Raw genomic sequence first — 27,296 nt, forward strand, 5'->3', positions numbered from 1 at the left:
TTTATTGGGAAACAATGAGAAGACATGAAAATGTGAAACTCAAATTCACACTGCCACAGCCTACCGTCATTGCCTTCTTCTTCCGAGTTGTCAAAACTAAGTGAAATTTAACCACAAATTATTAATATATGGAAAATGAATTGGATGTGGCTATTATTTATTTAAACATTAGTAAAAAATGAAAAATTTAATTTAATTTTGAATGCGGCGCTTCCTTTCCCTCTCCATTCACCATATAAGCAAAAAATAACTATAACGAACAGAAAATAGTACCAAAAATAAAGCATTGTTTTAAAATTACTACATTTTGGTACGCTACTGAATATAAATAATAATAATAATAATAATATAATCCGTTGAAGATATGGTCCATAAGGTTTTGCCGCTCCATAAATTTCCCAGTTAGTTCGCCGCTTACGTTTTGGCGAACCACAGCTGTTCATATCAGCTGAAATCCGAAGGTGGATGTGTCTGTGGAAATCAGAGTTTCACATTTGTTGAAAATTCCAACCGTTTTAAAGGGATGGACTGTGTGGAAAGAAGGCATAAGTCGCTTTCATTACAATCCGAAGGTGTTTTCCCTCACCATATGTGCAAAAAAACCATAACATAGTCTCTTTGCTACTGAAATTACGTCAGCTGTTCGTCAGCTGTTCAATACAAATTCAACTGGTTGAAATTTCCGCATTTCAGCCACCAAGAGACTGCTTAAAATTTTGTTGAATTGCTGAAAAGCTACTTTCCTTCTATAATAAAGATGGTAGTACTGGTTCCAACATGAAAGTAATCACCCAACTTATGCAAATAAAGAAGATAAGACAACCCATAGCGTGTTAATAAATCCAATAATTCGTCTTTCTGCTTGCCCTGGGCATTTTCCACGAATTCAAACCAAAGCTAAGACAAACAAAGTGACGACAATTTGCAAACAGTAGCTTTAAATGAAAAAGCAATTTTAACGGAAAACATTTTGGCTCGTTACCTCAATTGCTAAAAATTTCTGCTGAATTTTAGTCTTTTCTTGAAGTCCCAGAACACCAAAACTTAAAAACTTTTTGGGAAACATCTACCAAAAACTATTGCTACTGAATGTGAAAAATATACAACGAAATAATAACAATAAAACCATATGCAAAAAAAAACTAAAAATAAAAAATCTCAGAAAACATTACGATAAATTGAATAAACAAAACTATGAGGATATTCGAGTGTAAAACTATTTTATATCAGAGCAAAGTAAAATTTTATTAACCTTAGAGATTATTAATTATTCGATTGTTTTGTAAAATGTCGATATAAGATTGGTAATGCCACCTCGATTCAATTAATTGAGCGCTCATTTTAATATTACGGTTTGAAGACTAAAGTTTTCTTAATGTTTCTCATAAACTATCAGCTTTACGCAAAAAAGTCCTTAAACTTGAAATGTGTATATCAACTAGATCTCCTTTTATTGGTTTTACTTTATTTTCTAAGAAATCGGGCTTCTCCTTTTGATTTATTTCTTCCTAAACTGTACCCAAAAATACATGGATTCTGAAAACTGGAAAATGATCGGGAGTTGGGTCTTTTTGGAAATGTTTTCTTAATGTTTAAGTATTACAATTTGTATAAATGGATTTTGGAAATGATTTCTAGCAAGTGCGGCAGATAAAATGCGGTCAATATCATATTGTCGTTCCTCACGTTAGACAGCTAATTTATTGGTGACATGCGTAATTTGCTCGGAAACTCGTTCGAAACACCGATCGCATACAAAAATCACAAAAACCAATTTTAGAAAACATTCGAAAACAAGCGAAACTAATTATTTGATCTCAAACAATCATATATAACATTTTTTTCGCTCACAAACAACCACGCCTGTCGTTGAGAACATATTTGATAAGCTTTGATCTAGAGCTGGGAAACTATCGATGGTGGCCCCATTTGATAATTTCGATGTTTTGGGAGCGAAAATTTGATAATATCGATAATATAGTTTTTTGTACGGTTCTTTATACAAATTAAATTTATAAACAATCTCGAATGCATATTTCATATATTATATATTTTTGGCAATATTACTTAAAACTGCCACTAGCACCACCTCCAATTTTAATTAATCTATTTTGCATTTTTATTAGAATAGCTTAATATTTTATTTATTGCATATTTCCTACCCAAAATTCTGCAACCAAGCCTCTTGCTAAGTGATGTAAAATAATATTCAGCACCATCGATAGCGACAAAACAGCTACCGATGGTGGCTCAGAGCGGTAAAAATTCGGTACTACGATCGTGGCATCGATAGTTTCCCAGCTCTACTTTGATCGGTTGATGCCAAAGAAATGTTCGCTTACAACATTCGCTCACCGATCATACTTTTTGGGTTAAACAAAGAGACTGAATCAAATAGCCTATTAAAACAGGCGACCTTACTGCTTCAGCGACCAAATTCTCTTCAGCATTTTATTTCCTTAAGGGGTGCATGTGGTAGAAAGAGGCAAAACAAATAGCTACAGTTCGCTGTGGCGAGTAATAGGCTTTAAATTCGGTTTTGATTTAGTATATTTTAAGTATTTAAAAGCATTTTTACTTGCTGTTTTGGAATTTTTTGGAGATAGAGATGCATTTTGGCCAAATTATTACCAGATAAGATCAATGATCGGATAAACCAGAAATTGCATGACTTATTGCAGATCTCTGATGCTGACTTATAGCCTATTTAGACGGGCTTCAGCGACCGAATTCCGCTTCAGCGGCTTTTTCTTCCATTACAGATCATTGTGCTAGAAAGAGCCAAAAAAAGTTGCTTCAAGTAGTTGTTGCAAGTAGTAGGTTATAAATTCGGTAGTAGTTCAGTTTTTAAGTAGTTAGATGCCAAGTAACCATGGCTATCTTGGTATTTTTTGGAGATGAATTTTGGCCTAGTCTGCGGTTTTAAGGTAAATATCTTTGAATGTAATTAAATGAAAACATACTTCAGTTTTTTCTAATTGTATTGTATTGTTTTTGTATTATATTAATGTTTGCACATCACCTCAATCGCTTCAGCTCTCTGGGTCTAGCAGATGAACGTCTATAACTTCTCTTATACCCGGATTGCATTTGCGCATTAAAACGCATTTAGCCTAATGCGCATTTATTAATACAGGGAATCCCATAGGCTAAATGCGGTTAAAATTCATTCGTCCCGGACGTTTTTAGAAAAAATACTGGAAAATACCGATATTTAACGATTTCCGTTTGTCCCACCACTACAACAGCTGGTTTTTATATGCAAGGTTGGCGCAATTTTTGATTTCTTTCAGGGATAATATCTATTTAGCATGAAAATAAAAGCAAGCGCAGCAAATCTCGGTAGCAGTACCACAATGCATTACTGCTGGATCTCTGGCAGGAAAAACTCCTACCTATACTTGGATCCCTGATAACATAATGGATGTCCTGCTGAGCATTAAAGATTACCTCAAATTAGCTCATATTCATTACTTTTAAATAATTTCGATTTGATTTGCGACTATTCAAAAGTTAACAAACTTAGATCAGCTGTTCGTGCAAGTCACATGTCAGAATATAATTAGCTAAATGTGCCAGTGGAATCAGGCACATTTAAAAAGTCCACTAATGGGACAATGGGATCTGGCTATAAAACTCTTGATCAGAAGCTTTTGCAATTATGGAGTTGCCATATATTGTATCATCCATCATTAGCAGAAGAAAAACTTTCCACCAATGCACTATGGAATCTGGCTATAAGATTCTTGATCAGAAGCTTTTGCAATTATGGAGTTGCCATATTTTATATCATCCATCAAATGCCAACATCCACTGGATAAATCACTTAGTAAAAACTTTGCACTTGCGAATGTCAAAATTGAAATTCGTTTTGCGTTAATATTAATTTTTTGGCGGGAAAATTGAATTTCTCTTCTGCTTTTGCATCAGCGGGGATCTGTGTGAATGCGTCGTTTCAACTCTTTTAAGCGGTTGTATGCAGACGCTATTTTCATGTCTTGAACAAAGTCGACCCAGTTAACCAAAGAATAATTACTAATAGAGACGCCTTTTGCTATGCCGCTCCCTTTATTGGCTTATCCAGTGACGGCATATATGTATATATAGCATATATCGCGCAATTTGTTTAAAAAAATGTTTGCCTTACTTTTCCATCGTCCATTTCTTCTCCAACCCCTCCTGACTTTCCTCGCCATCCACCGAATCTGTAAAAAAAAAACATAACAAACAGAAAATAAAACCCAACAACTAAACATTCCCTAACAATAATCGTCTGCAGAGCTCTTATTTACTCCTACCTATGAAAAACGTATGCAACTGAATAGAAATACTATGCAACAAAAAAAAAATTGATGATAAAAACTATAAAAAAAATAAAACCAAAACTTAATTTCAAATACCAAAACGTTAATTCACTTCAAATCAAAAAAGAAAGCAAACTTCGGCAAGCCGAAGTTCATATACCCTTGCAGTTATTGCAAGAACTAAATACTTTTGAAAACATTAAAATTGTAATTTACTTGCGTATATGTATGTTGAAAAACAGTGAAGCTATGATGATTTGCAGCTCTATTATTAGATAGTTATTTTATATATTTTTATTATTTCTATGGGAGCTATGTGATATAGTCGTCCGATTTTGATGAAATTTAAACCGTAATTCTGAAATAATTACCCAATAATATATGTCGAAGAACTAAGAAAAAAATTAAAAAACAGCTAAGTTATAATTTTTTTTCATTTTTCTTTTCCGATTATTCCTATGGGAGGTATATGATTAGTCGTGCGATTTTGATGAAATTTAAACCGTAATTCTGAAATATTTAACCATTTCTATATGTCGAAGAACTAAAAATAATATTAAAAAACAGCACTTATATTTTTTTAAATTTATTTTTCCGATTGTTCCTATGGGAGCTGTATGATATAGTCGTCCGATCCGGCTTATATTATACCTGCAATAGGAATACAACTTTTGGGAAAGTTTCATGCAGATAGCTTTAAAACTGACTAGTTTGAGTAGAAACGGACGGACAGACGGACGGACAGACGGACATGGCTAGATCGACTCGCCTAGTGATGCTGATCAAGAATTTATATACTTTATAGGGTTAGAAATGTCTCCTTCACTGCGTTACAAACTTCTGACTGAAATTATAATACCCTCTGCAAGGGTATAAAAAACAAACTAACTAATAGTAAATATAGAAAATAGTTATTAAAAAAGATGTCTGAAGACAGATTTGAGGCCGCGCCATCCTGCTTAATATACGTTTACTATTACCACAACACCACGATCCCACTTAAGAGGGGGTCGACAAGACATGATGTTGGCTTAGATTTGCAGCATCGTGTTCAAAAAACAGTAACACAAACAAAGCGTCAAACAGAGACAACGCACACTATGAAAATCGTTGGTCCACGTCGAAAATCCACGCTGAAAATTTTGCTTGACACTCCGTTGTATAAGCGTTACGCATCTTAGTGTTTGGTAAAGTATTTGGAAAGGGGGGCATGGCTAGATTGACTCTCCTAGTGTTGCTGATCAAGAAAATATATACCTAACAGTTAATATACTTCATACCCTCTGCAAGGGTATAAAAAGGCTACTGTTGGCAATCATTTTGAAAACAATACATCTTTATGCATTGTAATACACGAAACGTTTGCGTATATTCTTGTTCGTGGAAAAACCTGCATTAAATATAAGTTCTTTTTTGGATCGTGTTATCAAATTTTTGACTGGGTGCAGCTGGGTATCTCTGCGTACAGGTCAAAAAATGTTGAAAGTGTCAATTAATACGTATAGCCCAATTAATCCTTAAAAAGTACACACAAAACGCATTTGCGCCAAACTAATTCTTTTTTCCCTTATCGCAAATATGCAAAACTTAGGATTTTAGAGGGGAGGGGTTTAAGGAAAAAAAACGCATATATTTATGATTTTTTTGCGGCGAAATCTATAATGTTATTTTTAAATTGAATTACATATTATTATACCAATTTTTAAGAATGTAGGAAACAATTTTCAAAGAAAAAAAATGAAAAAAAAAAACCGCTGACCGAAAATGTTCGCCTTGAAAAAAAGTTGGCTTGCGGCAAACATCATAACTCGTGACCGGATTATCTGTGTTAATCTATATGCATTTCAAAGCTGATGATTTTTTTTAGGTACCACGGTTATTTTGTTTTCTTTTTTTTTTTGACCACTTTGAAGTGTACAACGCACCTGCAGAACAGCGGACGATCAGTGGCTAAGCAGCGGCAGAGTGGCGGCAGAGAACTTCATAAGTCCCATAACTCCTAAAATAATAGCTCGATTTTGAAAATTTTTGGGTCTACCGATAGATATGACCGAAACGCTCACACAACAATCAACCACCCCAACCTTACATGTCTCAGAGTGACAGTTTATGCTTTCACGATTTGTGGACGTTACAGTGGGCGTGACTCCTTTTTGAAATAGACTTGCCCTGCTTAGGAACTACTAGAATTTTCATACAGACGGTCAGACGAACAGATGGACATGGCTAGATCGACTCGACTATTGATCCTGATCAAGAATATAAATACTTTATATAGTCGGAAACGCTTCCTTCTACCTGTTACATACTTTTCAACAAATGCAATATAGTCTTTTATACTCTTCGTGATATCCTGCTGATTTATGTGAAGAAGTTACGTTCAAATTTTCAAAAGGATCGGTTCAGTAGATTTTGAGTTTTGAAGTTCACGAACTTCAAAAAATACTTTTTTGGAAAAATCGATTTAAAGTTTTTTATACCTGAACATTCTGGTAGCACGGCCTCTCCTTTGAAACGCTGTTCCTCCGTTAGTTTTACTTGGATTGATTTAAAACTTGTTGATCGCCAATAACTGGGAAGCGTTCACCTTCCAAATGCAATTCAGGGATGATTTGTGATGCTTATATTTGTTTCCTTTTGACTTCCTTGATTAAAAGTGCTTTGTCATATCAACAGGGCCGCAGCGAGATAATCAATTAAATCAGCTATATCCAGCTGTGATGTAATAATTTTTAATTTATGGATTTAAATATACTAATAGTTTATATTATTATTATTTTGATTGAAAACAGTCAAAATCATCATTAAAACAAGAAAGGAAGCAAACTTTGACAAGCCGAAGTTCATACACCCTTGCAGCTATTTCAAAAACTAAATATTCTTGAAAACATTATAATTATGATTTACTTGCATATATGTTTAAAAACTTTGAAGCTATGATAATTTGCAGCTTAAATAATCAATAATTTCTATGGCAGCTATATAATATGGTTTTCCGATTTCAATAAAATTAAAAGCTTTATTCTAAACTATCAAATTATTACAAAGTCAAAAAGAATTAAAAAAAAATTACAAAATAGAAAAGTTTAATTTAAAAAAAATGTTTATATATATTATTGTTTGTATGGGAGCTATATGGTATAGACTGTAATTCTGAAATATTTAACCATTACTATATGTCGAAGAACTAAAAAACAAATTAAGAAACAGCAAAGGTATAATTTTTTTTCCTTAATTTTTCCGATTGTTCCTATGGGAACTATATGCTATAGTTGTCCGATCCGGCTCGTTCCGACTTATATACTACTTGCAATAGAAAGGCAACTTTTGGGAAAGTTTCATGCAGATAGCTTTTAAACTGAGAGACTAGTTTGCGTAGAAACGGACGGACAGACGGACATGGCTAGTTCGATAGGGTCGGAAACGTCTCCTTCACTGCGTTGCAAACTTCTGACTGAAATTATAATACCCTCTGCAAGGGTACAAAAAATAATGATGATTTTCCAGTAAGCTGATTTTATCGATACAAGTTTTGTGATGCCACCCCCGTCCAACTAATTGAGCGATTATTTAATATTACATTTTGAAGGCAACAGTTTTCTGCATTTTTCTTGTAAACGGTCAGCTTTACGAAAAAATTTCTCTAAACATGTTATGTGTATTTCAACTTGAGCTTTTATAAGAATTTGGCATAGAGTAATTCCTTATAGAGGCACCATTGCTCTGTCGCTTAGTTCGATTCGAACTTGTTATTTGGCCCCGCGGTGAGTTTCTACAGCTGAACTGCTCGTTCTTATCGTTAAGGGCTGGTGCGGGCAGTGCAGTATGGAATTCACCGCGGGACCGAATTGCAAGTTCGAACCAAAAACTGAAAAGTGGTGTGGAAAATCAAATTTGACCTCGAACATGGCTCTCAGCAGAACTTGGGCAGAGTTCTTACTCTTTGAAATCGGTCTTATCGACCAAAAAATACATGGATACTGAGAATTTGATAATGATTAGGCTTTAAGAATTTTCGGAAGTCCTTTTCAATTGGCCACTGACGGTTCTCGTATTAACGACTGTAAATTAATTTTGCATTGCTGGCGCTTCGGCGTCTTCCATTTTTCCATTATTCAATGTTGTTCTAATTTTCACCTTCATCGCCTTAGTATCGCAAAAGTCCGTCAAAATCCGTCAAATTTGGATGCTGAATTAACTGGCAATTTTCGAAACGACAAGCCTTCGTTAAAGGAGAGAAAAAACTAAAATAAAATATAAAGAGCCTCCGTGTTCCAATTTCCACTATGCCGCAATCGCTGCTAGTTCACTGACGCTATTTTGTCGCACCCTTATTATACCCTTGCAGAGAGTATTATAATTTTAGTGAGAAGTTTGCAACGCAGTGAAGGGGACGTTTCCGACCCTATAGAGGATATATTCTTGATCAGCATCTCGAGAAGAGTTGATCTAGCTATGTCCGTACGTTTTTACGAAAACTGGTCTCTCAGTTTTTAAGCTATCTGCATTAAACTTTTCTAAAAGTTGTTTCTCTCTTGCAGGTATTACATGAGTCGGAACGAGTCGGATCGGACGACATAGCTCCATATGAAAAACCGGGGGAAAAATTATAACTCTTATTTTGTTGTATAGTTCTTAAGGATATAGTTATATGACATAATTATTTTAGAACAACGGTTTAAATTTTATTAAACTCGTACGACTATATCATTTAGCTCTCATGGGAAAAATCGGAATACAAAAAAAAAAATAAATGAACAAAAATTTAACTTTTCTATTTGTTTCTTTGTTTTTATTTCTGTTTACTAATGGTTTAATATTTCAGAATTAAACTTTTATTTTTAAATCTGAAAACGATATATATATATATTCATACATAGCTGCCATCGAAACGGTGTTTTCAATGTTTTTGAACATAATACGCATATAAATGGAAATCTAAAACTTTTAGAGAATATTTAATTTGTGCAATAGCTGCAAGAGTATATAAACTTCGGCTGGCCTTTCTTGTTTCTAAAGTACATTTTGTTGCTTTTTTTGTGGTCACATTGGAGACAGCAGTGGCATTGTGTAAAATTTTTAGCTCATTATCTTGAATATACATATTTGTGCTGATTCATAAAAATGTTTAGCACATTGGGAAAGGCGCCAGCTGTGCTGCAAGGACACTCACCTATTAAATTGTTAAGCCTCAGAAGATGGGCAGGTAAGGCCGACTTTGAACTGAAGGTCACATTTACAGAGAGTATTACGCTTATATCAGCAATTGAAGAATTAATCATAATCACTCAGCGTCATATGTATCTTGCGTACAAGGCAAAAACCTGAACTGAACACATTATGCTTATACCAACGATTTTAATATCACGGGCTTTCCAGGCCCGCCGTTTTCAGTCGGGCGACAAAAACCTTCATTATACCCTTGCAGAGGGTATTATACATAATTAGTCAGAAGTTTCCAACGTAGTGAAGGAGACACTTCCGACCCTATAAGGTATATATATTCTTGATCAGTATCACTAGGAGAGTCGATCTAGCCATGTCCGTCTGTCCGTTCGTCTGTCCGTCCGTTTCTACGCAAACTAGTCTCTCAGTTTAAAAGCTATCTGCATGAAACTTTCCCAAAAGTTGCCTTTCTATTGCAAGTAGTATATAAGTCGGAACGAGCCGGATCGGACAACTAAAGCATATAGTTCCCATAGGAACAATCGGAAAAATGAAGGAAAAAAAATTATACCTTTTTAAGTCCTTCGACATATAGTAATGGTTAAATATTTCAGAATTACAGTCTATACCATATAGCTCCCATAGAAACAATAATATATAAAAACAATTTTTTTTAATTCTTTTTGACTTTGTAATAATTTGATAGTTTAGAATAAAGCTTTTAATTTTATTGAAATCGGAAAACCATATTATATAGCTGCCATAGAAATTATTGATTATTTAAGCTGCAAATTATCATAGCTTCAAAGTTTTTAAACATATATGCAAGTAAATCATAATTATAATGTTTTCAAGAATATTTAGTTTTTGAAATAGCTGCAAGGGTGTATGAACTTCGGCTTGTCAAAGTTTGCTTCCTTTCTTGTTTTAATGATGATTTTGACTGTTTTCAATCAAAATAATAATAATATAAACTATTAGTATATTTAAATCCATAAATTAAAAATTATTACATCACAGCTGGATATAGCTGATTTATTTGATTATCTCGCTGCGGCCCTGTTGATATGACAAAGCACTTTTAATCAAGGAAGTCGAAAGGAAACAAATCACAAATCATCCTTGAATTGCATTTGGAAGGTGAACGCTTCCCAGTTATTGGCGAAATCGTAGGTTTTTATTTTTTTCTGAATCAACAAGTTTTAAATCAATCCAAGTAAAACTAACGGAGGTACAGCGTTTCAAAGGAGAGGCCGTGCTACCAGAATGTTCAGGTATAAAAAACTTTAAATCGATTTTCCCAAAAAAGTATTTTTTGAAGTTCGTGAACTTCAAAACTCAAAATCTACTGAACCGATCCATTTGAAAATTTTAACGTAACTTCTTCACATAAATCAGCAGGATATCACGAAGAGTATAAAAGACTATATTGCATTTGTTGAAAAGTATGTAACAGGTAGAAGGAAGCGTTTCCGACTATATAAAGTATTTATATTCTTGATCAGGATCAATAGTCGAGTCGATCTAGCCATGTCCATCTGTTCGTCTGACCGTCTGTATGAAAATTCTAGTAGTTCCTAAGCAGGGCAAGTCTATTTCAAAAAGGAGCCACGCCCACTGTAACGCCCACAAATCGTGAAAGCATAAACTGTCACTCTGAGACATGTAAGGTTGGGGTGGTTGATTGTTGTGTGAGCGTTTCGGTCATATCTATCGGTAGACCCAAAAATTTTCAAAATCGAGCTATTATTTTAGGAGTTATGGGACTTATGAAGTTCTCTGCCGCCACTCTGCCGCTGCTTAGCCACTGATCGTCCGCTGTTCTGCAGGTGCGTTGTACACTTCAAAGTGGTCAAAAAAAAAAGAAAACAAAATAACCGTGGTACCTAAAAAAAAATCATCAGCTTTGAAATGCATATAGATTAACACAGATAATCCGGTCACGAGTTATGATGTTTGCCGCAAGCCAACTTTTTTTCAAGGCGAACATTTTCGGTCACCGGTTTTTTTTTTCATTTTTTTTCTTTGAAAATTGTTTCCTACATTCTTAAAAATTGGTATAATAATATGTAATTCAATTTAAAAATAACATTATAGATTTCGCCGCAAAAAAATCATAAATATATGCGTTTTTTTTCCTTAAACCCCTCCCCTCCAAAATCCTAAGTTTTGCATATTTGCGATAAGGGAAAAAAGAATTAGTTTGGCGCAAATGCGTTTTGTGTGTACTTTTTAAGGATTAATTGGGCTATACGTATTAATTCACACTTTCAACATTTTTTGACCTGTACGCAGAGATACCCAGCTGCACCCAGTCAAAAATTTGATAACAAGATCCAAAAAAGAACTTATATTTAATGCAGGTTTTTCCACGAACAAGAATATACGCAAACGTTTCGTATGTTACAATGCATAAAGATGTATTATTTTCGAAATGCTTGCCAAAAGTAGTCTTTTTATACCCATACCCTCTGTATGAAGTATATTAACTGTTAGGTATATATTTTCTTGATCAGCAACACTAGGTGGGTCAATCTAGCCATGTCCGCCTGTCCAAAGACTCTACCAAACACTAAGATGCGTAACGCTTATACAACCGAGTGACAAGCAAAATTTTCAGCGTGGATTTTCGTCGTGGACCAACGATTTTCATAGTGTGCGTTGTCTCTGTTTGACGCTTTGTTTGTGTTACTGTTTTTTGAACACGATCCTGCAAATCTAAGCCAACATCATGTCTTGTCGACCCCCTCTTAAGTGGGATCGTGGTGTTGTGGTAATAGTACACGTATATTAAGCAGGATGGCGCGGCCTCAAATCTGTCTTCAGACATCTTTTTTAATAACTATTTTCAATATTTACTAATAGTTAGTTTGTTTTTTATACCCTTGCAGAGGGTATTATAATTTCAGTCAGAAGTTTGCAACGCAGTGAAGGAAACATTTCTGACCCTATAAAGTATATAAATTCTTGTTCAGCATCACTAGGCGAGTCGATCTAGCCATGTCCGTCTGTCCTTCCGTCTGTCCGTCCGTTTCTACGCAAACTAGTCTCTCAATTTTAAAGCTATCTGCATGAAACTTTCCCAAAAGATGTCTTCCTATTGCAAACAGTATTCAGTATTCAGAATTACGGTTTAAATTTCATCAAAATCGGACGACTATATCATATAGCTCCCATAGGAGCAATCGAAAAAATAATTTAAAAAAAAATATAATTTTTCTGTTTTTATACCCTTGCAGAGGGTATTATAATTTCAGGCAGAAGTTTGCAACGCAGTGAAGGAGACATCTCCGACCCTATAAAGTATATATATTCTTGATCAGCATCACTAGTAGAGTCGATCTAGCCATGTCCGTCTGTCCGTCTGTCCGTCTGTCAGTCTGTCCGTCTGTCCGTCCGTTTATATGCAAACTAGTCTCTCAGTTTTAAAGCTTTCTGCATGAAACTTTCCCAAAAGTTGTCTTTCTATTGCAGGTAGTATATAAGTCGGAACGAGCCGGATCGGACGACTATAGCATATAGCTCCCATAGGAACAATCGGAAAAATAAATGAAAAAAAATTATAACTTTGCTGTTTTTTAATTTTTTGTTTAGTTCTTCGACGTTTAGTAATGGTTAAATATTTCCGATTTACGGTTTAAATTTCATCAAAATCGGACGACTATAGCATATAGCTCCCATAGGAACAATCGGAAAAATAAATGAAAAATATTATAACTTTGCTGTTTTTTAATTTTTTTTTAGTCCTTCGACATTTAGAAATGGTTAAATATTTCCGATTTACGGTTTAAATTTCATCAAAATCGGACGACTATAGCATATAGCTCCCATAGGAACAATCGGAAAAATAATTGAAAAAAATTATAACTTTGCTGTTTTTTAATTTTTTTTTTAGTTCTTCGACATATAGCAATGGTTAAATATTTCAGAATTATGGTTTAAATTTCATCAAAATCGGACGACTATATCATATAGCTCCCATACAAATAATAAAAATATATAAAAGAACAATCAAATAATTAAGCTGCAAATCGTCATAGCTTCAATGTTTTTAAACATATACGCAAGTAAATCATAATTTTAATGTTTTCAAAAATATTTAATTCTTGCGATAGCTGCAAGGGTATATGAACTTCGGCTTGCCGAAGTTTGCTTTCTTTCTTGTTTAATATTATTTTTAGTTCTTCGAAATATAGTAATGGTTAAATATTTCAGAATTACGGTTTAAATTTCATCAAAATCGGACGACTATATCATATAGCTCCCATAGAAATAATAAAAATATATAAAATAACTATGTAATAATTGAGCTGCAAATCATCATAGCTTTAAGTTTTTAAACATATACGCAAGTAAATCATAATTTTATTGTTTTTAAAAATATTTAATTCTTGCAATAGCTGCAAGGGTATATGAACTTCGGCTGGCCGAAGTTTGCTTTCTTTCTTGTTTTTTAATTTTGTTTGCCCTTGTGATTTTTTATTTGTTCTTAAAAATTGTATTGCATTTTTTTGGTTGTTTTTTTTATGCTTTTATTTTTATGATTTTATTGTTTTGTTTTTCTTTAAAGATTTTTTTTTTTCAATTTTATGTTTTTTTGTTTGTTTAATTTTAAAGTTTTTTTTGTTTGTTATACCCTTGCAGAGGGTATTATAATTTCAGTCAGAAGTTTGCAACGCAGTGAAGGAGACATCTCCGACCCTATAAAGTATATATATTCTTGATCAGCATCACTAGGCGAGTCGATCTAGCCATGTCCGTCTGTCCGTCTGTCTGTCCGTCTGTCCGTCTGTCCGTCCGTTTATATGCAAACTAGTCTCTCAGTTTTAAAGCTATCTGCATGAAACTTTCCCAAAAGTTGTCTTTCTATTGCAGGTAGTATATAAGTCGGAACGAGCCGGATCGGACGACTATAGCATATAGCTCCCATAGGAACAATCGGAGAAATAAATGAAAAAAATTATAACTTTTCTGTTTTTTAATTTTTTGTTTAGTTCTTCCACATATAGCAATGATTATATATTTCAGAATTATGGTTTAAATTTCATCAAAATCGGACGACTATAGCATATAGCCCCCATAGGAACAATCGGAAAAATAATTGAAAAAAAATTATAACTTTGCTGTTTTTTAATTTTTTGTTTAGTTCTTCGACATTTAGTAATGGTTAAATATTTTCGATTTACGGTTTAAATTTCATCAAAATCGGACGACTATATCATATAGCTCCCATACAAACAATAAAAATATATAAAAGAACAATCAAATAATTAAGCTGCAAATCGTCATAGCTTCAATGTTTTTAAACATATACGCAAGTAAATCATAATTTTAATGTTTTCAAAAATATTTAATTCTTGCGATAGCTGCAAGGGTATATGAACTTCGGCTTGCCGAAGTTTGCGTTCTTTCTTGTTTTTATTTTAATTTATTTTTATTTTTTTTTTACATATTGGAATTTTTACTGAGTTGCTCTTTGTACATTTCAATACTTGTACGAATAAAATGCGGAAAAAAGTTAAATAACAACGTTTTTAGTTTTTAAAGTAGTCTTAACTTTTTCACTTCACTAGCTCTATAACGTGTTAAAAGATTTTTTTTTTTTTAATTTTTTGTAATAAAGAAATTTGTAAATAACCTTCACTGTCGCTCGGGACCAAAAACGGAAGTGGTTTTTTGCGGCAAACCGTTTAATCACCGATTTCAGCGAATTCAAAAGTCAAAATTTTATTACAACTTGTTTAGAATGTTGTATAATAATTTCGCCTCATTCATTGACGGATTGATTGAATCTCAGGGACAGAGACAACTATATGGATACTCCTTGAGACTTTTTTGGTAATTAGTTCACGGCCTTTTTAACGTTAATTTCAAACTTTATTGTTTTGAATGAGCAAAATTTTACTTTTTAAATACAATTTTGGTCATTGATGTATCGGCCCCGGTGGCATATCATCGAATGTTATTTTTTTTACCCAATTCCGTCTAGTATTTTACTATCGGGTACCGGGTTCTGTAAATTTTCTTCATTCATTAATTTTTGGAATCGTCATTCGTTTGCCTTATAGTTAAAAAAAATGAATGAGCCCAACAATGTTGTGTCATAAGCCCATTAGGAATTGTTTGTTTTTGAATTTTTTTAGTCTATGTCAATCGGGACATTTTTTCTTATCTTAAAATATAAAATTTTTTTGTTTTTCTGGTTGTGTAATTTTATAAAAGAATGGCTTTCTTAATATGTTTTCAATAAACAGAAATGTTCAACGTATTTATTTTTAAAAATATGTAACAAAAACAATCTTCAGAATAATATACATGTATTGGAATATTTATTTACAATTATTTAAATAAATTTTTTTATGAATAGGCAGTCGTTGCTTCTTTTAATTCGTGGATTTTGGAAAACTGCCCCTACTCACTCAACTGCTTCATTTCCATGGGAGCCTGCGAAAAAAATTCCATTCAATTGATGCGCATTTCAAGTGACTTACAAAATCAAAAAGGCTGGGTACTATCCATTTACTTTTAAACTGAGACCAGCACCCATCTGCAAACAAATACATTTTAGAAAAGCCTCCACCTGATTCTCTTATCTAATTTAAGAGATTCATCAAAAAATATAAACATCTTATTTATTATGTGTTAGCTTGTCGCTTAGAACAGCAAACGATTTTATAGCTCCTGCATACCAAGCTACACAAGTAAAAATAGGTACTTGGTTATAGCTAAAATGAGCGATCTGGATCTTATTTTGGTTTGACAACCTTTAATTTTCAGCAATTTTCCTTGCTATCAAATGCTTGCATTGAGACCAATTACAATAACTTTCTTGTCGCTTTAAAAAATATTCTTGACAGCACTTGTTCAACCAAGGTACGGGATTCCTATAGGCTTCCTTGGTATACAAAAGGTATCCAGAAATATAAAAATCTAAGAAATAAGTTCTACAAACGGTTCATTAGATGGGATAATCCATTGGCTCGTGATAGATATACACAACATAAGCGGGAATTTGAGTTTCTTAATAAATTTATATATAATCAATACATTTCCGACATTAAAAATAGCTTAAAATCAAATCCAAATGTTCTGGCGTTTTATTAATTCAAAGAAATCTTACTCTTCCATGCCGTCAACTGTGTCATACAACAATATTAACTCTAATTCTGGGACAAATATTGCAAACTTATTTGCTTCCTTTTTTCGGCCAATTTTGAGCCTGCTTGTGACTGAAATGACCAGCAAATTCTAAATAACATTCCAGAAATTTGTAATATTGGTTCCCTTCAAATTAATGATGAGGACATTTCTGAAGCTATTTCGCAATTTGGCGACTCCATTAAGCCTGATATTGATGGAGTTTCTTAATTTTTTCTTAAAAAATTTTATCACAGTCTTCTTTAACCCCTTAAGATGATCTACTCGTCTTCACTACTTCAGGGTAAATTTATTTCTAGGTGGAAAATTGCCAAAATTCTACCGGTTCATAAAGGCAGAAGCAAGTCTGAGGTTTCTAATTACAGGCCGATTGCTAAAATTGCTCGATTGCAAAGCTATTCGAGAGAATTGTAGTCAAAAAATTATCCTTCCTGATACGTATATAATGACCCTAATCAGCGCGGGTTCTTGCCTGGTCGTTCTACTACATCGAATTTAGCAATTTTCGCGGAACATTGCATACAAGCCTTTGAGTAACATCCCCAAGTAGACACAGTTTTTGATAAGGTTTCTCACTCTGCCTTGCAAGCCAAACTTTTTAAGCTTGGTATTCACGGCTCTTTTCTAAATTGGATCTCTTCTTATTTGGCAAACCGATCCTATCATGTTGAAGTCAGCGAGTTTGTTTCTAACCTCTTTGAAGCTACCTCTGGTCTTCCTCAAGGCAGTTTTCTTGGTCCTTTGCTTTTCGTTATTTTCATTAATGATATTTGTTTCTGCATTCAATCTTCATGCCAGTGAAATCCTTAAATGACAGTTATTTGCTACAATCGGACTTGAACAAAATCATTTTATGGTGTATTCAGAACAATTTACCTCTCAACCTATATAAATGTTATGTTGTTCGCTATAGTAAATGTATCTTAAATATTCTTTCAGTATATTTTGTTCATATCAATAGAATTGAGAGGCTGCAGAAAAAGTACATAAAATTTGCACTTCAGCCGTTAAGCTTTTCGGAACCTTTGCCAGCTTACTCTAGCCAATGTTGCCTACTGCATACCTGCAGTCTAAAAGATCGCCGTTCGATAGCGAGCTTGCTCTTTATCAATGATGTTATAATTGGTAATATAGATAGTCCATTCATATTAAGCTCAATTAAATTCAATTTCCCTGCCAGGAGTCTCCGTACCATCATCCCATTTTTTGAAAGTGCTGCGAGGACTAACTATGCGCGTAATAAGCCAATCTTATGAACTTTAAGACTTTTAACTCTTTGCCATTAAGTATTCGATTGATTTGGGGATCCAAGAAGGATGTGCTTAGGCAATTACTTAGGGAATATTTTTTAATTAATACTAAGTTTTAAGTGAAGTTAGCTGATAATCAGATAAGGATTTATCCATTGGCGAATAAATGAATAAATAAATATTTATAAATATTTATAAACAATATTAAAGCTATATGGGAGATATTTGATATAGTCGTCCAATCCGGCTCGTTCCGACTTATATACGACCAGTAATAGAAAGACAACTTTTAGATTTGAGACTAAGAGACAAGTTTGCGTAGAAATGGACAGAAGAATGGACAGACGGATAGACAGATAAATAGACGGGCATGGCTAGATCGACTCTTCTAGTGATACAAATTAGGAATATATATACTTTATACGGTAGAAATTGTGCAAAATTCAAGTTCAAGCAGAAGCTTAAAAACTGACTGCAGAAATAGTCAGAAATTATAACTATCTAGCTAATGACAAAAGTAAACTGCTTTGTAAATTAACACACTGCTTTAGTTAATTATAATACTTAAGCCCACCAAAAAAAAAGCGCAACACCGCGTATAAATCGAATCAAAGATTTCTTTGTATATTCTGACGAGAATAAATGACTTGTCAAAATAACCAGCTAAATTGGTGCCCACGACAATCTTAAAAACTTTAAACTTCGAACCAGCTCCAAAATCAAGAAAATCCGCGCACTTCATTACGACTTACGAAACTTAGAAATAAGACGCCTTATTTTCCAAGAGGACAACGAGCCTTCAGGTTCGCCCAACGCCATGCCGGCCACCGATCCAGATGTAGCAGCCCAGACCCAAGATATTTAGCAGCAACTTGAAGCACTTAGGGCAAGCGCGCCTGCAAACAGAGATGAGACGCCATCAAACACACACACACGTAGAACCATACATTTGCCAAAATTGGCTGGCAGCAGACCACCGGCGACACCGACATGTTCGATCTTGTGATCTTTCACCTGGAGGAGGAGTGGTTACTCGACCATCGACCAAAAAAAAACTACTACGTTTGCAGAAACTTTGGAATCGAAATTCCATCAACTACTACACGGTAGAGGTGCCACCGGTTTAAAGCCTTTTGAAATCCCCCCCCGGAGCGAGAAAATTTTCCTTAATATGTTTCTGCCGAGAAACTATTCGTTCTCTTCTAACAGTCTGGGAAGAAACAGATTTGGACAAGCTTGCCAAAATTGCAGATAGTATGCTGGAGGCAGTAATCACAAACGCTACTTTTGCAATCGACATGCCCATGTATCCGAAAAATTTCGTTCTCTTTCGCAAAAAGCTAACATATTGCAAAAGGAAGTAAAACGCCTTCAGTTTCAAGGGCATTCAAGCAACTCATCGCGTGGAAAGTTTCAGACTAATAACTCTGATCAGATTTCTGGACCGCAAGAGGTTCTCTGTTATAATCACCGGTAATTTGACGATAGAGCTCGAAAGTGTTTCTTACCATGTGCCCTCTCCTCGTCGTTAAAATAAAAAAGCTGTCCCCCAAAACGCTGGTCAGCGGCAGCCAGAGTTACTAGCGAGACCATTCAGATAGTTGTTTCGGAGCAGTGCATGCACTTAATTGATCGCACATCCCACATCTTTACTTGGCCGTTTATATCGCCGACGTGCACACTGTCATTATTGGGGCAGCCTTTTTATCCAAGTTCCATCTTCTCATCGATCTAAAGAACCAACGATTAATCGACTCGGTCACTGGCCTCTCCACACCCACATGCCTGGCACAGACGAAGCAAATATCCGTTTCCACAGTACACAGTACATTCATTAATGTGACAAGGCCAATCATTAATCCATGTGCACACTGTTCGGACTCATTGATCGAATTAAAAAAAAACCCTAGCACTCCAGCGTTTCATGGACAACATATTCCCTGTCATGGGTTTAGTGTAATGCTACATGAACGATATCTTTATAATGTCGAAATGGCCTTGCATAATCGTAAGTAAATTTTCTCAGCTACACTATCAACAAACATGGCATTAACCACCGTCCAAACGTTTATATGTCATCCACAATTATGCACGTCCTGATACTATCAACCAACTGGGTCGTTTTTTAGGCTTCATAAATTACTATCGAAGATGTTCAACCCGATCATCACACGTCTTTTCCTGCATCAAAATCGGAACTTTAGTTGGTTTGTGACGCTTTCGAAGTTCAATAGCACTGAAAAAATGACTCTAAATACGATCGAGTACTGCTTGCCATATTCGAGGTCATATACTTCAAACACCTCGTCGATGGAAGAATCGTTGTTATTAAAACTGATCATAAACCGCTTGTTTACGCAATTCAGCAGCGACCAGAAAACAAATCTTCCCATCAAATACACATTCACAGTTTGTCTCATCCGATTGACCGATTCACGCAATGACCAGAAGCGGTACCGCTATCAAACATTACCGCTGAAACAATAGCCAGTGCGTTCTGGACTCAATGGGCTTTTCGGTTTGGATCTCTCAAAAAGATTACCACAGATCAAGATACGCAATTTGAAACTGCAGTTTTCAAGCAACTTGCAAATCTCATTGGAAGTAACTACATACACACTACGGCCAACCATCCACAGTCAAACGGACTCATACAAAAGTGGCTCAGATCTTTTAAATCATTCCTATTATTCCTATTGGCCATAAGACATATGAAAGGCGAAAACGTGTACAATTTGTAAATCGAGGTTCGATTGGAAGAGTAGTACCGTGGTAGCCCCTAATATCTGGCAACATGACCTACGTGAGAAAGGAGTTGACAACTGTTTTGGTACTTTATCTTCGGGCACACCAATCAACAATGAACCATCAAAGACTGGTTTTATGAGTTTAATTGATGTAGTATGCATACTACACACATTGTGTTTACAATTTTGCAGCAACATATGGATATGAGAAAGCTCTGCTCGAAGTGGGTGCCGCTATTGCTCACACTGGACCAAAAGCAAGAACGCGTCGATGCTTCCGCGAAGTGTTTACGCTTGTTAAAGCGTAATGCAGTAGGACGGGTTTTTTTTCGCCGTTACGTAACCAAGGATGAAACACGGATACATCACTATACTCCAGAATCCTGTCGCCTGTCTTCTGAGTGGTAACCGGTAAAAGCGGACCGAAGCTTCCAAAAGCACAAATATCGGCGGTTAAGGCGTCCGTATTTTGGGATGCGTATGGAATTTTGAACATAGACTACTTAGAGAAAGGTAAAACGATCAACAGCAAATATTATCTAACATTGCTGGATCCACTAGACCGTGCCATCAAGGAAAAATGCCAGCATGTATGGAAAAAAAAATTTACTGTATTCAAAAAATTTTTTTTTTAATTTTATTGAGATTGTTAGCTTGACTTATGTTTTGCCTAACTTGATATTGTCTTTTTACGCGTTTTCTATAAATGATTTTTAGTTTTATTATTAATAATATAATGGCGACAAAAGTCAAGATTTATTACAACGCTAAGGAGCTTTACTAGTGTAACTGTTTTTTTAAATCAACTTTTTGCCTAATTAGCTTACATTTTAGTTTAAAATTTCAAAAATATCCATAAAATATAATATTAAGGCCGAAAAAAACGCATATTTTTAAGATTTTTTTGCCGGTTTTGTTTGATTTTCAAGATAAATTTATTTTTTTTTCATTTTATTGCTTAGTACTCTAATGGCATATGTATGATATAGCTGCGCCTGTTTTATAAATATATATTTCAATGAGTATTAATGCAAATTTGAGTAGAAACATCGATGCAAAGCTCTTTGATGTTCTCAAAATGAAACATCTATGTTGGGTTGATACTTGGAATAGAAAATTTGATAAATAGATGAATGTCCGATGTTTTAACATATTTTCACGGACCGAACACAAGCTCTATTCAAATATTGTATTGAACCATTTATTTGTAGATACCCTATAACAGTGTACCTTACCTTACCTAGGTAAAGATTTTTATTTATCTTATAAATTTGCTATAATGTGTATTTGGGTACTGAAATATTTTTATTCAATTTTGTTTTCAAATTACCTTGATACCTTAATTTCGTATTGTTGAATAAAAAGTAAATAATTACAATGAAAATTAACGAAATTTAATTCCACCGCACATGCTAGATAAAAGATGTTTCTTGTCACATGTGTCTGCTACAACATATACACAAAATCCCAATTCGTGAAGAACAAAACGATTAAATTAAAAAAAAAATGGTTTTAAAAAAAGGTTTTTATCTTTTTTGTACCTTTTACCTTACCTAGATACATAACAAATTTTTTTTTCTTTAGCTTACCTAAGTACTTATTTTCACAAATACCTTGTACCTTACCTAGATCCAAAAAACAAGTACCTTTCCCAACACTTATCGCTTATAACAGCAAACGACTTTGTAGCTCCTGGCAACCAAGGAAAAATAGTTACTTAGCGATAACTAAATTGAGCACTCTGGATTTCATTTTGGTTTGTCAACCTAATATATTCAGCAGAATCTATCTGAATGGCTAATTCAACAGTTTTTAAGTTTGCTTTGATTTTCTCACAATACTCTAGTTGAGTTCTTTTCACAAAAAAATATTTTATAAAGGAAGTCAATTTTGTTTCCAAAATCTGTAACAAATTAAAAAAAGTTGAATTGGTATTGGTCAAAGTTAATTGTTTATCAATTTTCCGCCAATGCTGCCAGTTTACTTCGTCTTCCATATTTTTCCAATATGCTAAAAGAATATACTCATTTTTTAAGTCTTTTATGCACTTGTTCCAATTTCTTGTCATGCAATTTTCAATATAAATATTGCAGCAAACAGATTTTAGGAAATTAAGGTATAATTTCAGCGCAGCTTTCCAATAAATATCCGAAGTTCGCATGGTATATACAAACACACATATTGAAGACATTTTAATTATTACAAAATTATTTATTTGTTATTCGGAAAGTCCTTCTTGGAAAGCTGGGACGCCTCAGACAATGGTCGTATCCAGCAGAACAACATGATCACTGATCCCCGATGGATTTCTTACGAAAGTTCTGCTGAACGCGTTTGATAACTGATCATCTTCCATCATGATCGCCAAAAAAGAAGCGTAAAAATAGTAAGCTACTTTTTCTTGATACATGATACATATCTGCTAGCCTATATCAATGGTATATATATCGAGAAGAATAGCCAGAAAATTCAGAATGTAAACAAAACAAAATTAAAAAACAAACAAAACAAGCAAAAATGTATTAATTAATATGCGTAATGTATCATAAGCATTCAGCAGAACAAGCCGAACCGTAATCAGTGATCATGTTGTTCTGGTGAATACGCCCAATGTCATCATCATGAAGCGTTTAGCAAAATTTTTATCAGACAATATTGTGTTCTTTATTCCCGAAGATTGCACACGTATACTATCGTTAAAATAAAACTGTTTAATAGGCAAAGCTAAACATTTTGTAATTGTTTGAATACCCTTCTTTTTATTTTTAATTTTTTCAATGGGCGGAACATAATTGGAGTGCAAAGTTTTTATTAGTACTATTTTTTTCCCAAACCTTTTTTTAAAGGCTTTTCCCATTGTTTCTGTCTGCATTTATAAGGCGCAATTCCGCGAGCTTATTTCTCTTGCATATGCGCTCAAAACGTTTTCTATCTAAAATCATTTCAGCATTTCCTTCAGCAAATTTTGTTGTCCTTTGCCTTGCCATTTCATGTCTTTTCATATTTTTTAATTAATTGCTTTTTAATTTTTCTTTATCCTCCTTTAATTTATTTCTCCACCGTTTGCATTTGTTTTTATTTTTTTCGCCGTCACTCATCTAAATTAAAAATAAAAGAATGTATTTACTTTTCCACAATCAAATTACAAAAATTTTCTTTTTGAAAACGTTTCTTTTTCTGCTCGGGACCATCTTTTCTGATCAATTAATCTGACAACTATATTTACATTTGAAATAAAAAAACTGGGTCTTTTTCGTGTTCCAAAAATCTGTTTGAGCTCCAAATTTGATAGTGTTGCTGTGATGGGTATCGACGCAATAGTCAGAAGATAAGTTCTCCTATGTCGCTCGGGTCATTGGACAATACAATAATGTAGAGCAAAAATGTGCCGTTATTCGCAATCGCAAACTGACTTTGGCTTTTTTTTGTTTAATTCTTTACACCTTAACAGATATTATGGACAGATCAGTATCAAAACAAAACAAGCGATCGATTTATACAAAATCGTAAAGCTTCGCAATATTCAGTATCTGTAACAGGATATGAAAATACCATATATTTTTTTGAAATAATTAAATATCATTCCTTTTCTTGAGAAACATTTTTAAAACTAGTCTGTTCGATAACTTTAAATTTTTTTTTGTCGTGGTTGACATTCTTGTGGAAATGCCCATATATGTTTATTTTGGTTATAAATTAGCATTCCTTAGCACAGAAATAATAATAACTCAAAGTATTAAATTCAAAAAAATCAACAATCGGAATATTAAAAGAAATATATGGGAAAATATATGATACATCTCTGATTAAAAGTTGTTTTTCTTCAAATTCTTTTGGACATAGTAATGGTTAAATACTTGTAGTTCAAAATAAAGCTTTTAATTTTTTTAAAATCGGAAATATAGCTGCCATACGAATGTAAAGTTTACCACCAACATACCATTTGAGCCAATATTATAATTTAATTTAACTTGTGCTATTATTATTTATAAAAATCGGTATTTCACCATTTGCGTCAGAAGATTATTATTCAAAATTTGTATTCTTTTACATGCGGTATACAATATTATTGTATCTGCAATGTGCTTTAAGTCTTTGAACAGCCTTATTCAGGCTACCACAAAAAAAAAAAGTGCTCAAGAAATAATTAAAATAATAAATTTCTTTAAATATTGATTGATATCAATAATCAACTGCAGTTAACCGCCAAAATAAATTCAATGTTTCATATGCGTACTAAACAGCGCACTCTCATCATTAATCATTAATGCTGTAACAGCAGCCATGACAATTAAATTAGATTAGATTTTGTTGGTTTGTAATGTAACCGTGTAGATAACACTGAATTTACCGAACAACACCATCAAGGAATAATTGACTGAAAATCTGAATTTTTGAATTTGAACTTGAGTACTGGGCCATAAGATGTATTCCAAAGATTTACGGCATGCTTACTTTGAAAATTACTGTTGAAATGAAAAACCAAAGCATTCTGTGTGGAAAAATAACCGTAAGAGAAGTGAATATTTAAACTATTATTAAATTTAAATAGTTGATATCGTCGTTGGATGTGTGAAGCCACTGATTTATAGTGTGCGTGCTGTAGAATTGTTAAAATATCGATGGTGTCTAAATCATTAAAGTCACAGTATACATATGTACATATATTAAAAAATAAAGCCTTTAAGATTATTGGAGATTATTAAGACCTCACAAAAATCCCAAAGGCGACTGGATTTCCATAGTATTCAAAAAATATAGTATAAAAAAGTTTTCGATAAAAAACTGTTTTTATTAAAACTTGTAAAAAACGCGTATTATTGTATTTTTCATTATTAAGGTATTTTCTTAAATACTAAATCACGAATTTCCGTTTACTGAGGGAACGACTAAACATTGTCCCCTCCAGTCAAGTGGTAGTTGCAGTGCTGAAATTTCTGCCAGTTGAATTTGTATGTAAATCAGTTCAACGATTCAGTCGCTTAGTGAAACCCTAAAACGTCCATAGTCAAACCATTGAAATTAAAGAGAGTACAGTCGATGTTTTGACAGTTCTACTTTTGTGACCGCTGATGTATAGTAATGTAAGGCGCTGCGTAATTATTGAGCACTGTTAAATGGCGTACCAGTATTAATTTAATTTTGTGTTCATACATATAGCTTTTCAACAATTTCACTTGAGTGTAACAATGGATAATTACATAGAAGCGGCACCAATTCCTATCCCTATTAATGTGGACGCTGCTGAAACAACTCGATTCTCCCCTCTACGTTCACGTGATATCTCGTCCACTGTGATTCCGGTACAAGCGTTAATCTCAAGCATCGACATCACCACTGACAACAGTTTCAGTGCAGTCTTTTCGAACGATTTTCAAGATGCTCATGTACAATCCTACGATTGCATTGGACTAATTAGCCTCAACTCAGCGATGCAAAGCAATGTACCAACGCCGTTCGGAGGATTCAACAAGTTTTCACATCTTAATATGCCCGGCGGACAGTGGTCACAGGAATATAAGTTTATATCACAAAATATTCAAAATTCTCACTACAGTGCTCTTCGCGAAAATTCAAGAGCGGATTGGGCGACCTACGATCAAAATGCCATTGTTGGAAGTATTGGCCAAGGTGAGATGCTCAACTGCTGGGTGAACTTAACTGAAAAAATTTATTTCTAATTTTCAGCGATAATAGAAATCTTAGCCAATTTTCTTAATGTCGTCAAAAATCTTCATACAGCCTCCAGGGTCCTATTGAGTTAGCTACCGATTGCCCAAAGCGATAAGAAAAAAAATTATTCAAGAAAAGCTGTTTCACCATCACTAGGAGAATACTACATAGCAGTTTTCAGTTTGATTGGTTTTGTATAATAAAGGGCACTTCTTTGTTTTGAAGAAATTGGACATAATATTAGGGGTGGTTGCTAAAAAATTTCAAATAATAAATACATGGGATTTTGAAATATAAATACGATTTTTTTCATTTTTTTGTTGATACAAAATGTAAATTGTAAATATTTTCTGATAATTCCGCTACCGACCATAAGCAAGCCCTCAATACACATTTGAGCAACATTTCGTGACAAGTTCTCTGACCGTCAGCCTGAATAACTGAGACAAAGGAGTGCGAGCATTTTATATGTTCTGTGCCGACCATTGTATTAAAAGGGGTAACTTTCGTAGTTTGGAAGATTTTGAGTTGAAATTCCGCAAATGTATTCTGAAAACATATGCATCTCTCCAAGGTTTTTCTAAACGAAACTCCCCTTAAAATATTTATTTTATCCTTGCAGAGGGTATTATAATTTCAGTCAGTAGTTTGCAACGCAGTGAAGAAGTCGTTTCCGACCCTACAGTGTATATATATTCTTGATCAGCATCACTAGGAGAGTCGATCTAGCCATGTCCGTCTGTCCGTCCGTTTCTACGCAAACTAGTCCCTCACTTTAAAAGCTATCTGCATGAAACTTTCGCAAAAGTTGTCTTTCTTGCAGGTAGTATATTAGTCGGAACGCGCCGGATCGGACGACTCTAGCATATAGCTCCCATAGGAACAATCGGAAAAATAAATGAAAAAAAAATTATAGTTTTTCTGTTTTTTTAAAATTTTTTTTTTAGTTCCCTGACATATAGTAAGTCACTGGGTGGGTAAGTCATTACGACGGAGAC

General features: G+C 34.0%; 1 protein-coding gene and 2 long non-coding RNA genes across 8 annotated transcripts in view; 2 read left to right on the plus strand and 1 right to left on the minus strand.

Annotated features, from left to right (window-relative positions):
* Window positions 1-85: 85 nt before the first annotated feature.
* LOC121467499 lies at window positions 86-8,555 on the minus strand. 4 transcript variants are annotated; one of them, XR_005977553.1, is made up of 4 exons: window positions 8,442-8,555; window positions 6,785-7,019; window positions 4,148-4,205; window positions 2,546-2,771 (listed from the first exon to the last, which is right to left on the minus strand). It is a non-coding gene; the product is annotated as an uncharacterized LOC121467499 (long non-coding RNA). The 4 variants fall into 4 exon arrangements; XR_005977555.1 differs by lacking the exons at window positions 2,546-2,771; window positions 4,148-4,205 and adding an exon at window positions 86-471; XR_005977554.1 differs by lacking the exon at window positions 4,148-4,205 and having other exon boundaries at window positions 2,548-2,771; window positions 8,442-8,554.
* A 124-nt stretch (window positions 8,556-8,679) lies between these two features.
* On the plus strand, window positions 8,680-9,073 carry LOC108150692. Its single transcript, XR_001774683.2, has 2 exons — window positions 8,680-8,765; window positions 8,846-9,073. It is a non-coding gene; the product is annotated as an uncharacterized LOC108150692 (long non-coding RNA).
* A 255-nt stretch (window positions 9,074-9,328) lies between these two features.
* The window catches only part of LOC108140323 (protein FAM210B, mitochondrial), a 32,666-nt gene continuing 14,698 nt past the window's right edge, over window positions 9,329-27,296 (plus strand). The window contains exons 1-3 of one of the 3 annotated variants that reach the window (XM_041708916.1): window positions 9,329-9,510; window positions 25,786-26,256; window positions 26,314-26,592. In XM_041708916.1, coding sequence (XP_041564850.1) covers window positions 9,429-9,510; window positions 25,786-26,256; window positions 26,314-26,390 — 630 coding nt within the window. In that variant the 5' untranslated portion in view covers window positions 9,329-9,428 and the 3' untranslated portion in view covers window positions 26,391-26,592. Of the gene's footprint in view, window positions 9,511-25,785; window positions 26,257-26,313; window positions 26,593-27,296 lie in introns of those variants that run through there. The other 2 variants (XM_041708915.1, XM_041708917.1) reach the window with 2 other exon arrangements.

Source organism: Drosophila elegans, unplaced genomic scaffold (genome assembly GCF_018152505.1).
Source record: "Drosophila elegans isolate 14027-0461.03 unplaced genomic scaffold, ASM1815250v1 contig_433, whole genome shotgun sequence".
Lineage (NCBI taxonomy): Eukaryota > Metazoa > Arthropoda > Insecta > Diptera > Drosophilidae > Drosophila > Drosophila elegans.